This window comes from Sycon ciliatum, chromosome 8 (genome assembly GCF_964019385.1).
Source record: "Sycon ciliatum chromosome 8, ocSycCili1.1, whole genome shotgun sequence".
Taxonomy (NCBI): domain Eukaryota; kingdom Metazoa; phylum Porifera; class Calcarea; order Leucosolenida; family Sycettidae; genus Sycon; species Sycon ciliatum.
The window spans coordinates 15,198,395-15,211,028 of record NC_088650.1 but is presented as its reverse complement, the minus strand read 5'-3'; the positions used below and the strand labels follow the sequence as shown (position 1 = coordinate 15,211,028).

The 12,634-nt window shown below is 45.2% G+C and overlaps 1 protein-coding gene across 4 annotated transcripts in view; it reads left to right on the top strand.

Annotated features, from left to right (window-relative positions):
• Positions 1-12,634, top strand: part of LOC135823800 (uncharacterized) — a 26,405-nt gene extending 13,771 nt beyond the window's left edge. For all 4 annotated transcript variants that reach the window (XM_065336645.1, XM_065336644.1, XM_065336646.1 and 1 more), the window contains 11 exons: positions 55-107; positions 434-478; positions 4,329-4,383; positions 5,193-5,296; positions 5,873-5,944; positions 6,530-6,619; positions 7,476-7,517; positions 7,878-7,945; positions 8,726-8,789; positions 10,057-10,092; positions 11,177-12,634. In XM_065336645.1, the coding sequence (XP_065192717.1) occupies positions 55-107; positions 434-478; positions 4,329-4,383; positions 5,193-5,296; positions 5,873-5,944; positions 6,530-6,619; positions 7,476-7,517; positions 7,878-7,945; positions 8,726-8,789; positions 10,057-10,092; positions 11,177-11,560 (1,013 nt within the window). In that variant the 3' untranslated portion in view covers positions 11,561-12,634. The remainder of the gene's footprint in view (positions 1-54; positions 108-433; positions 479-4,328; positions 4,384-5,192; positions 5,297-5,872; positions 5,945-6,529; positions 6,620-7,475; positions 7,518-7,877; positions 7,946-8,725; positions 8,790-10,056; positions 10,093-11,176) is intronic.

Sequence of the window (12,634 nt, the reverse complement as noted above, 5' to 3'; positions counted from 1 at the left end):
GCCCTACTCAGCCTGGCTGTTCAACTCTACCTTGTGGTACTATTCCATGTACAGTGAGATTTCAGGAGGCGGTTGAGAACTTCAAGAAGTCCATGCAAGCCCAGAAGGTATGAGCAACAGAAATGTGCACACATCAACGTGGTGTTTGATGTGTTACACTGCAGTGTTATTCCTGCACACCGGCATGTACAAGCCAGCTGACTCCAGCATTTAATCACTATAATTACCCGTTTCACAAACGATGATACATTGTGATGTGAAGGGGAGTATATGTGGAGCGGAGATATGACCTTTTGTCTTTGCAGTGCCAGGCAAAAAAAAAACCCGTTTCGGGTCTGTATGTCCTGTCGCATCAAAGCTTGAAGCTCCGATATGCAACTGTTCTAAACCATGCATGAACTTTGCTTCTTTTGGGGATGAATGGTTTCTGCAGGAAACGTTTGAGAGAAACCTCAGGAAGGCACTGGAAGAGAAAGAAGTAAGTTGGAAATACTACAGTCACACATTAGAGCCGTAGGATTGGGATCACAAGTGGTCCGGCCAGATGTGCTACTTGACCGGAAACTGACATCACATTCGTTTTTCACGAATTGGATGGGTCGACATTTTTCCCGAAAAAGGCCGGACATGGCTTGACCGGCCTTTTTCGGGATGGCACACCCTGTACATATACAAGCTCTCGTCCAGAATATTATTATGGACGGGGGCTCGTCCTTTTACCCTGGACGGCTACGTAACATGACATCAGGTAACACACGGAAAGTTGGGTGTGGTCCTCGAAAGAGTGCTCAATGCACCGGTGCAGAGCTTCATACAAAAAAGAATAGAATGGGATACGGAGCTTGGGTTGGCTGTGACTCAGAGTTCCATGCCTGTGGCGATCATCAGACAGCAATGACCACAAAAACTCAATGAATGTTCTTGATATAGTGTGGTATGGTGCTAGTGGTATCAGAGAATTTAAGCGCAAATAAGGTCAAGCGGTGATTCTCTGCATGTACTTGCAAGATCAACGCCAGGCATCAGGTGTAATCCTGGTTTATGTGACTGGAGGTGTGAAGTTAGATAGGTGGAATTTGTTCTCATGTCTGCACTTGGCCACTAGCTCCGATCGCTTGTTGATGTTCACCCTTCTGTCAGCATGCAAGATCTCCAGCTTCTCACGCAGACAGAGAGGGCAGCGCTTGGTGGCATTGGCGTATGCTGGTGTTTGGGCGACAACTGACCAACTGATGCTGTACCCGGCATTCTTGCGCTTCATGTCCCAGATGAGCTTCGACAACTCGGTACTCTTCTCCATTCGCTCATGCCTCATTGACGTCATGTGTTCGTCGTATCGCTTCTTGAACGTCATTTCCGTTAGGCCGAGGTACTCATTTTGTTCGTCTTTTCCGGTTTCTGTCACGCTGGCCTTGTATACGATTGACTGGATCTGGCAGTTTTCATGCATGGGGCAGTTAACTTTATCCCTGCAGTTGCTTCTTTTCTCTGTTCTCTGTTGATCATCTTTCTGCTTCTTCCGCAAGACCGAATAGTTGTGCGCCTTTAGTACACCAGACATGTTCTGCATGCAGCTGTAACTTACTTTTACTGTGTTACTGTTGAATATTTTGTTTAGGCGTGAGCGAGGTGGGAAATGCTTCTCGACGAGGTGTAAGAATCTTTGTGCGACATTCGTGGCTGCTGTTTTGCTGAACGGAGGATTGTACCAGATGATGTTTCGTCTGCGGTTTTTCTTCTTTTTCTCTTCATCTTTTTCTCTCTCCTCCATGAACACGATCTGCTCGGCATAACCGCTGGCCTTGAGCGCACTGTTGTATGGAGGTGCCGCCTCCTGGAAGATGTCTCTGTTGGACGAAATATCTGTCAATCGTCTGCTGATAGACTTGGGTATTTGTTGGATGATGGTTGGCGGGTGGTTGGATAGTGCGTGGACGTACATCGGCGTGTCATTTGGTTTTCGGTAGGGGCGGTAAGTCCCGTCGGCTAGATTGAGTGTTACGTCGAGGTACTTTAAGACCTTCATGCCGGCATCGATGGTAATTTTCAGCCCAAGATCTTTTGATACGGCATATCTCCTTTCTTGCTCTGTCTGCTGCACTGCCTGTCGCATCTCTCAAGACCGCCAACCCGTCGTCGCGGTAGAGTCCGATGTTATCACTGTCGAACTTATCTGCTAGCTTTGACAGCGCGTAAGTTCCCACTAGCTCGCATGTCTCTGCTCCGTCAAAACAACCCATTGTGACGTCAAATAGGCCTCTTCTGTCCGTTTTCATCCATGCTGCATCACTACTAAACAGGAGCGACTTTCGCGCATGCATGATGATATCTCGATCTTGCTGGCTGACGTCGATATGCTGTGCTGCGAATGCAATGGATTCTTCCAGCAGGTCTTGGGAGATTGTTGGATAATATTCCACTATGTCGAAACAGACAAACGTGCATGCCGCTTTATTGTCTACTTCTCGGAACCAGTTAACGACTGCAGCGGTATTCGTCCAGGAGTTTAGTTTGACTTGTCTCGTAGTTCTTGGGTGATCCTTGCCAGGATATTCTGGCTGACTTTCCCATCTCACTTGTTGAGGGGTTGATGAGTCTGCATGGTAAACTTTGTGAGAAGTTGGTTTTGTGATCTTTTAGGGTTATCTACTCAGATGGAGAGCCAAGGTTTAATTTATACAAAAGAGAAAGACCAAGGAACTACAAGTTACGCTATAGCCAGTTAGTTGTAGAACGTCAGTACCGTCGGTCAGTGTCGTGCAATGTTATCGCATGAGCTGATTGTTTAGTAACTGGTGGTGTTAGTGGACAGTATAGCGTAACTTGTAGTTCCTTGGTCTTTCTCTTTTAGGGTTATGTACGCGTTTTTCTTCGCCATGGTCTCGGCTCGGCTAGCGATGTTGAGGCTCTCTGCGATGCCTTTTGCTTCATCGTGATGTCGTCTTGGGCGTTGTCAGGGGCATGCTTGTAGTGCTTCGTGACGTTGTCGTTCAGTAGTTTGGTGTACAGGTCAGGGCTGACTTCGTAGATGTTCCTCGTCTTATCTGCAGGGGCGAGTATGCTCTGTGATGATTTGATCCTGGTCCGGTCATCTTGGAGGTTGCGCTGGAGCTCGTCGCTCACCCTGCGGAATCTAACGTTCTCGACCAGGGACCACAGCTCTTCCTCGAACTGTTTCATGTCATCCACTTGGGGTGGGCATGTCCTCGTCTTGAATCCGTGGTTACTGTTTTCATCCTGATGTTGAGGTTGGTCACCCTTTAGGAAGAACAAGGCCTTCCAGCGCATTCTCTTGATTAGTTTCTCTGTCATCTCCACCAGCTTCAGTTTGTATTGTTGCTCGCTTGGTAGAGGTATGTTCTTCAATGAGTAATCTAGGTGGAACAGCTTCGGATGGTCCATTCTTGTTCGATTATCACGCAGAGTGCCCAACCTGGATAGGGAGCCGGTCACACACGGAAAGTTGGGTGTGGTCCTCGAAAGAGTGCTCAATGCACCGGGGCTTTTTTTTTGACATCAGGTTATGTAGTTGTCCAGGGTACACTGTTGGCGACGTGGTTAATTACAGTGTGGGGCCTTTCATGCACGTAAAATTTGTTTGCTTGAAAACAGGCTATTGGCTGAATTGCTTTTCAAACAGGATAAGCAATCCATATTCTCTTGCACAACTTTACTTCTACAATTTCGGTCAAAGTTTCCAATTGCAAGGATTTCCCATTTTTCAGTGGTGGTATTTGCAGATCCTGGGCAGATGGTTATTGTAAAACTGTTTTAGTCCTAGTGACTAGTGAGTTAATGGATACGATGGCACTTCGGTTTCCTGTGAAAGCAAAGCACAAGGACCATTGCTTCCTTAAGGCGATAAATAGTATAAGCGAAGCGGACATTACGAAACGTAATGTCCGCTTCGCTTATACTATTTATCGCCTTAATTAATAAAGGTATTGTCTCCTCGTCGCCTACCATTGCTTCCATTAATGATAATAATCAATAATACAAGCATAAAAGCCAGGAAAGCCACCTTTTGCAATAGATGTCCAGATAGAACCGGCGCACAACTATTTGCTACAGTATTGTGCTGTGCATTTGCCCCGAATACATCTTCCATGGCCATACTCTTGGTCAAAAATGGGTGCACATTATACTCAGCTGCATGTTGTACTCCAACAAATGCGGTGTCCTGCGCGGAAGCCGATTCTCTCTCTTAAAATGTTGGATAGGAAATTCTGAATATTTCATCCATGCAGTCAGTCAATCATGCAGCAGCTGATAGCCATACCACTGTCCAATGTTTCTATGCATGCTGCTGCTGTGCACTCCATCCTTAGAATGCTCACTTCTACAGTATGAGAGAGAAAGTTCTCGAAGCAGAGCAGAGAGCAGGTAAGTTGAACTTACACCTATAGGTTTCAACCCTCTACCAAAATGTTATCCTTTCCTGTTTAACTTACTATTCATATTAAATGGAAACAGAAAATTTTAGCATCAATAGTCTAATTACGCTCAATTGATAAAGGTTCAGACAAAACTTCTGTTAACACAGTGTACATGTATGGCGCAGGAAGTGGAGTCTTCTTGCAGATTTTCCGAGTAGAAGGTCTGACGTGTTCCTAGCTCCTGTGCTCCAGAGAACAGTCATAGTAGGCAGACAGTGAAAAGCATAAGCTCCTTTCCTTTTTTATTTATAAGCAGCCACCTGTGCTTACAACTATAGCAAGAGTAGATAAACAAGAGTGTGCAACTCCAGGATGGGTTGGCCCACGGCGCAATTTTTTGTTGACGTAATCTTTTCGACGACGCACGCGCTGCGAGTCTTTTGAAAAGTGTTGCCTCGTGCACTTGGCCGGGCTTTACATTACAAGATCGGTGCCCAGCACGTGCTCTTGCACTGCTCTGCGGCAAAATGTACGTTTCTCTGAAAAAAGGTGACGTCAACAAAAAATTCCGCCTTGGGCGGGGGTATCTGCAGATTGTGCAGGAGAGATCCGGAGTTGCACACTCTTGTTTATCTACTCTTGACTATATTGATAGTGAAGGAAGTTTTCTCACAACAGATTAGCCTCACCAAATAAAAGTGTATAGTCCATCAGATAATAACAACAAGAGTTTTATTTATGACGCAAACAGCACCGTAAGAGCTTAATGTACTGGGAGTGTTACATGTCGATGTTCTTGGGTTTTCTCTGCTTTAGCTAATGAGGCCGAAAAGAAGGCCGAAAGATCCATGGAGAGGATTAAAGAAGATCATATCAAGGCCATGGAGGATATGAACAGCAAGCATATCGAGCAAATGGAGGTATGAAAATCCCCACACAAGTTGCTAGTATAAACGAAAATCCGGTGGAGCAAAAGTGGTTAAATGTCTCTACTCACGAGTTTCATGTTGAAAAGCAATCATCAGGAGATGCTAGTATATAACTCTGTGTGAATTACATTTATAGCAGGCAGATTTAATGTCTATCCCCCTCCACACACATAAATACAAACCACCCAGCTTTCCTCTATCTAACAGTCCTCCCTTCTGCTGCAAATATTTGCGCCGCATTCACTTTTCTCGCGGGTAGTTTCCTGTTGCCAGCATCCAGGAACGGTCTGCAGGTGTCCATTGTTTCGGAATGTTTTCCATGTTCATACAGCAAAGAACATGATACATGTGCAAGCGGTTCAAATCAGATGCTTGTATGTGTAACCTCTGCCAACAACACCCAGCCCGGTGATTGTGTAGTCGAGTGCTCTTTTATGTAACCTGTTCAGGGCTAGATTCAGGGGAAGGGGGTGGGGGGCACAAGTTTGGAAACCTACACTGTTTCGAGATGTGTATGCAATCTCACTAATTGGTTTTCTGTGGCCTATGTGTGTGTGTATGGTGAAGACTCTTCATGAGCTGTACGATCAGATCAGCAGCTTATCCAAGGAAGTGCAGGAGAAGAAACGGAGACTGATCGTAAGAATACTTGATGTGATAAATCAAACTTGGCCGGGTCATTAGCATTGGGAAATGTACATCGTAAACTACAAATGGATGGTCACCTGTGATATGAGACGGTGTGATCAAGGATGCTTTAGCCTACATCTTACATTTGTGTACATAGTCAATGTCTGCATGTGTCAAGTACCTAGTTAAAACACACACTCTGCTATAGGGAGTGGACTGGTTATGGGGACCATGTCTATTGCAGGCAGCTATAGTGTCACATTGCACTACTCCATTGTTATCACTCTAGTCATGGTCACTTTCACCAGGTACATACATGTACAAGGTCATGTAACTTATAATATCCTAGGGAAAGAACTTTGGCACAAGTAATGCTGCACCAACCATGCTCAGTGAACAGACACCACAATTTACCCCATTACTTTTAACATTACTTTTAACTTTTAACTTTTAACTCGTATCCATATGTCCTTTTCTCTTCCACATTACTTTTAACATTATTTTAACATTACTTTTAACATTACTTTTAACATTACTTTTAACCATGCTGAATCCATCCACCGCCTTTTGCTTATGAATTCTGAATGCGAGCAGGAAGAAGAAAAGACGCAGGAACTTCTGAAGGAAAGCTTGGCCGTGGCTCGCGCTCAAATCCGGGAGCTAGAAAGGAGTAGAAAGGAGATGGTAAGCCGCGGTCAGCGCAATCTCTTTCTTGACTCTATTATTTCCGAAACCTCTTGACTGTCTGAATACTGGGTGATCTAGATGCATGCTTTCACAATAATAACAATCCTACGCTAGCATAATACAATGCACATGAGTTCCTTAGCAGCAACACTGACCTCAGCGACATGTACGAAAAACAACACGAGCAGAAGATGTCACTGCACCGGCTCTCAATGGTCTTGGATAGGGTAAAATTTTCATTACCAAAGGTGGCTGATGTCACATTGTGATTGATTGTTGCTCACCTTTGCTGTGACTGCACCAGAGTGTAGGGTACGTTGTTGTCATTTTGATTCCGAAGTTCTGATGTTGTTCTACCTTGCCCTGCCTCAGTCGGGCCAAAAGGAGCAAAGGTCCAATATCTAGGTCACTCTTCAAGTGTTGCTAGTGCATGTGCATGACTGTAGAGCCGTTCCTTAGGACTTAGATCACTTGATTCGAGATTTGCACTGCCTACACAATCACAACATTCTGATTTCCAGCGGCCATTTCAATACCCACATATTCTATTACTTTCACAAGCGTCGGCCAATGTTGAATAGCGCAGCAAACAAACAAAGAGCAGGTGGCAAACGTATCTGAAATAGCTTGCCGGTATTCTGATGGCTCTTTTATGGAGGAAATTGACCAGTCCTAACAGCTACTGATGTGATCCATGCATGGGACGATTTCTTGTATGTACATGTACAATGTCATGTATATGTATATGTATATGTATATGTATATGTATATGGGCTGGACAGAGAGGCCGTCGAGCACTTCAGGGTGATAACGGTTTGAAAGTGCTACTTCTTCTCCTTGTTCCTTGCCGCAGGCCCGAGACGTCGAGAAATACAAACTGGGATGGCGAGAAGAGGTAAGCAGCGTAATCGGCCATGTGACAGTATCTTCACAGCGGAGAGACAGTGTGAGAAGAGAGTCAATGTCAATGGACGTCCGTTAGGCATGTATATCCATAAAAAGAGAGGGGGGGGGGTCCATTTGGAATCCGTTGACCAGTTTAAAATAGCTGTGCACTCTGTGCTCTGTGCTTTGAGCACTTCACTGGCAGTTTGCCAAAGTTCCTCAGGCATTTTGTATGCATTATGTACGAATATAATGAATTGTTTAAATCTCCAGACTGTGTTGATATGAAAATAATACTTTGTATCATTGAAAAATGTTCATTACTGAATGCTTCAAGTCGATTTGCTATATTGCCCATGCTGGTTGCTAGGTGGCCCGGATCGATAAAGACTATGAAAATCGCCTCGTCATGGCCAAGGGAGAGATATATGACATGAGGTAAGATGGCTTGGTATGATGTCATTGATGACCTCATCCAAGCAAGAGTGTCTGCCTGTACAGTCAGACCTCGCTTAACCGTACACATCCGTTTTCCACAAAAATGTCCGGATAGGAGAGGGAACCGGATAACTGAACACCGGTTATGTAGGATGCACTGCGTATGCTGTACTGTAGATCTGGAATCAGCTATTTTCTTCCGGATGGCAAGGGATCCGGATAAAAGAGGACCGGATAAGCGAGGTCTGACTGTATTTTATCATTGCACGGGACTATCATTGGAATAGCTATCCATTCCACAGCTTCACTCCCTCACAACTAGATGATCGAGACGTTTCAGTTTCTTGCATTGGGATTGCTGACACCATTGGGTGAATACTGCTTTTGCCAGCCTCATAAAATTCCCTGGGACAAGGTCATAATGCTATGAGTGTATTTCTGTAACTTGTTTCAAGTTTTAACACATGATTACGAAGGCACCGGAGAAATATGGGTACCCAAACTGAATAGCCCTAACTGTCACATCCTCAGTGACATGTCAAGTTTTGGGACAGTGAACTGTGACAGTTGGCACTTTCAATGGACTGTTGAAAGGTGTCCTCAATTTCTCAGGCGTCCTTTGGAACATGGTCCCCTGTGGCTGATCTGCTTTCTACAAAAAGCGAGACTCAAGGGATTTTTTGAATTTTTTTCTCACTTTAAGTCACAAGTGTCTCTAATCATTATGATTGCTCATATATTTGGGGGGGGGGCTGACATCATTGTCTTCTTCACCTGCAGGACAAGGTTCTGTGTGATTGCTGATGGTATTGCTAATCTTCGAACCTACTTATGGGGAATGAAGGTGAGCCGGCTATGGATGGCACCAGGGTGGGTGTGCGTGTGTGTGTGTGTGTGGCGGGGGGGGGGGGGGTTATGCCTGCTTGAATGACTGTTTCTCACCAAAAAAATTCTCATGGCAAGTCTTTAGCACTGGCCCAAGCATTGTGTTCCAATTATTTTTAGTTACTAGTGTACATGACATGTGTAAAGGCATGCACCTACCATGAATGCCCTGTCATTCTCCTTGTGCAGAGCAAGCACCCATCGACTAATTAGTGCAATCGGTCTATTGATCAGGGTCTCTGTGGGGGAGATGTTAGCCATATCTGATCAGGGTCTCTGTGGGGGAGAGTTTAGCCATATCTGGTGACCAGGGAGCAGCACTCCAAGTACCACTTGGAGCTCTTTAGCAGATTTCACAACACTGCAGTTTCATGGAGCTAATAAAATTGTACTGAACATGTTATTTACCCCGTGCCTGCTTGGTATGTTGTCCGGGGGGGGGGGGGGGGGGGGGGGAGGGGGGGGGGGGGGGGGTTACTTCACCTGATACTGTTATAGTGCTGTGCAGTAACCCAGTTAGCATGAAGACATGTAACCCAATAGGGAATGAACCTCAACTATCAAATTAGTATTAGTGTTGTAGATCGTACTACAAGTACAAAATTAGTATGGCTGACTCAGGATGTGATCTCAAGGAAAGTCCGGCAAGCCGATAGCTCAGCTTAGGCCCTATCAATTTTGCTAGCGCTGCTTGGTTGAGTTCAAGAGTCCTCTCTGTACAATGCCTGTATTGAATTCCTTTCTATCACCATGCAGTAATGCATGACATCTCCATGGGGTTGTTTTGAAGGTGGGATCAGGAAGCACTGTAAAGACTAGGGTCCATTAGAGAAAGTCTGACTGGCTGTAGGATTATTCATAAGGTTGAGGGATTTGAAAATGGGGAATGGTCTGAAGTCTTAAGGCACAACAAGTATAAACATATTGACTGTTACCACCAGGAGTCCAACCAACGGCCCTCGCTTACGGCCAGTGATAGGATTTGGGGGAGTTCTCAAAATACGAGCATTAACTGAGACTAACGCAGAGTGGGGGTCAGAGAGAGGTCTTAACTTATCTTCGCAATGACACCACCCTGCCATTGCGTTGCATTGTAATAGCAGCTTAGCCATGATATAGACAACTGGACAATGTTGGATAATGACTGATGATCATACCCCGCTCACAGATGAATCACAACTGTCTGAATACTATTTTCTATTGCTTTTTATGGTTTATTTCTGCAGAGTCCTATGTGTCGAAACATTCTAAGTCATCTACGAGTAAGTTGATGAAGCACTTCTGAAGGTGATTGTAAAGCTATCCTTCCACTGGTATTCAACACACCACTACTGAAGTTCATTCCAGCCTCAGTAAATGCTGTAGAGGAGATGTTAAGCTGCACGGCTGGCCAATCTAATAATTGTACACTCGTACATGTACATGTTATGTTTGTCCCGGCGGTCCGGAGACCGGGCACTGTCCGTAACGTTGAAATGTCCATTTACTCTAATAATTATTTCAGAAACAGTTTGAGGTGCTCAATATTTTCGGTATGAGGGCAAAAGGCCAGGTTAGGTGAACAGAAAGTTTACTTACAAGTATGTATGTAGAGAAGCAGTTCCCTATTGGATTATGTGTGTTAGTGTTTGTTTGGTGTATTGAAATTTTAGGTATGAAACAGACACACTGAAAGTACCGAAAATAAAAGCACACCGAAAATTTGTGAAACTGCAGTATCTGAATCAAGTACGTTTCGATGGTGGAAAGTCCAGAGATCAGGCATAATGATATCGCTGTTCCACAAAATTGACAAAAGAGTGGTTATATTATGACTAATCATGCGGCTTACCCACAGGGTGCCTGGTAGGTCTACATGTACATGTAGGTAGCATCAACGTCGAGGTCCAGATAATGGAGATGTGAGTGTTCAATGTACCAAGTTTCTACAGAACCTACACTTGCGGTTCTGGGGTGGGTACTTTGCGTAATACAGTGCACCAATTACAAGACCAGTTTGTAACACCTTTGGCGTTGGTGGGCCAAGGTGAACACTGTGGTGCAGTTATTCATAGCGCTCATGCTCCGGGACGTGCCGTGAACGTTGGAATTCAAGCTGTTTGGTCCTTCGAAAGTCATTTTTCTCCAGGGTTATTACACATACTAGCCGGAGGCAGTATTCGTTGCCATATCTTTGAGTTCCCGTGTGGGGGCAGGACAGTCCCGTGTGGGGGCAGGACAGTCCCGTGTGGGGGCAGGACAGGATGACTATAATTAAAACAAACAAACAACACACCACTAAAACAGAGCACATGCCTATGAAGGTGACATTGCTGCACTTGTGATGTTCTTTGCACTGTTCTGCAGAAAATTGAGCCCTATTCCACGTTTCACCTCACTCGAGGAAAGAAGCGCACTGAACTCAAAGAGCGACTCGCGCTTCCCGAGCAAAGCGTGAAACAGATCGGTGCAATGAAGGTTAAGGTGTGGCGGGAAGATGACGATCAGGGGGTCGATGGCGGCCCTGGAACAGGGAAGCAGCGCGGTGGAACTAGCTCGCGCAGGTTGAAACTTACCAAACATGGCCGACCGAGTGGACAACTATACCGATCAAATAGTGCTCCCACGCTGATGCGTATACTGCCTTGCGGAGTGGGACTGGGTGGTTTGGGTGGTGAGCAGCCGGGAGGAAGAGTGTTCTTGAATAACATCCGTGATCGCGTCATGACAGGCCGGTACATCCCTTGGTAACTTGAGAACAGTACCTGCATGTCTAGTCCATTATGCATTGGAAGTGTGTCTAGGGTGATAGGGGTGGGTACTTGTCATAGCTTCAGTCCGTGATCTGCACGTACATTGTACATGCGTACCCAGCTAACCTCTGTGCGCGAGTGTGTGTGTGTGTGTGTGTGTGTGTGTGTGTGTGTGTGTGTGTGTGTTACATGTACATGTGCTGGTGTCACAGTTGAATACCGATATTGTAATACGACCACACATGCTGGAGAGCTACAAGCTCTTTACGGACCAAACTGATTTACAGGTTTTATTGGGTGCCATGCACCTGGATACGGGTCACGCTCAGTTCATGTATGATGTAAACGGAGATCAGAAGGAACACCGCATGTGCGTTGTTTTGTAGTTACACAGCAACGCCGCAGGCATGGTGGAGTGGAAATCTGCTCCATTGTTCGTTCTCCATCATTCAGTGCTTGGGATTTAATGCACTGTTGGCAACACCTGACAACTGCCTCAAGCCCAAACACCATCAGTAATGAACACAAGCCAGAGTCATTTGTATTGCAATCTTGTCTGGTGTTGATCAAGACTCCGACCCTATTCTATGATCCACGCATCCCACAATAATCTACATAAAACATACGTGAATATTGGTGGCCCAATGTCTTACTTGTTAGTGGTCAGTGCAAGATGTATTGCATGCATGCTCCCCGCCGTTGACATGAACAGAATGCAAATACGTGTACGTGCAATTATGTAATGTGAGCGATGGAACAAATAATTGGCGTTGTGTTATGCTTCGTACTAGTACAAGCACAACCGCAGCATGGCGGTGATTCTTCATTGTACAATCATGTACATATATGTATAGTGACATACTATATCACCAGCGCAGTGTTACTGTTTCCTTCGCCCACGTGTACTACTTGTAGAGGCAATTTATTGAAACACTGGGTATTGCAACAATGCTTCCAACCTCTTCAAGATGTTGACACATGATATGGCCAGCTTACATCCCCGCACTGATATTGAGGTTGCTCGAATCCAAAGCATTCCCACTTTTTCCATTGCAAGGCTAGGGCGATAGCA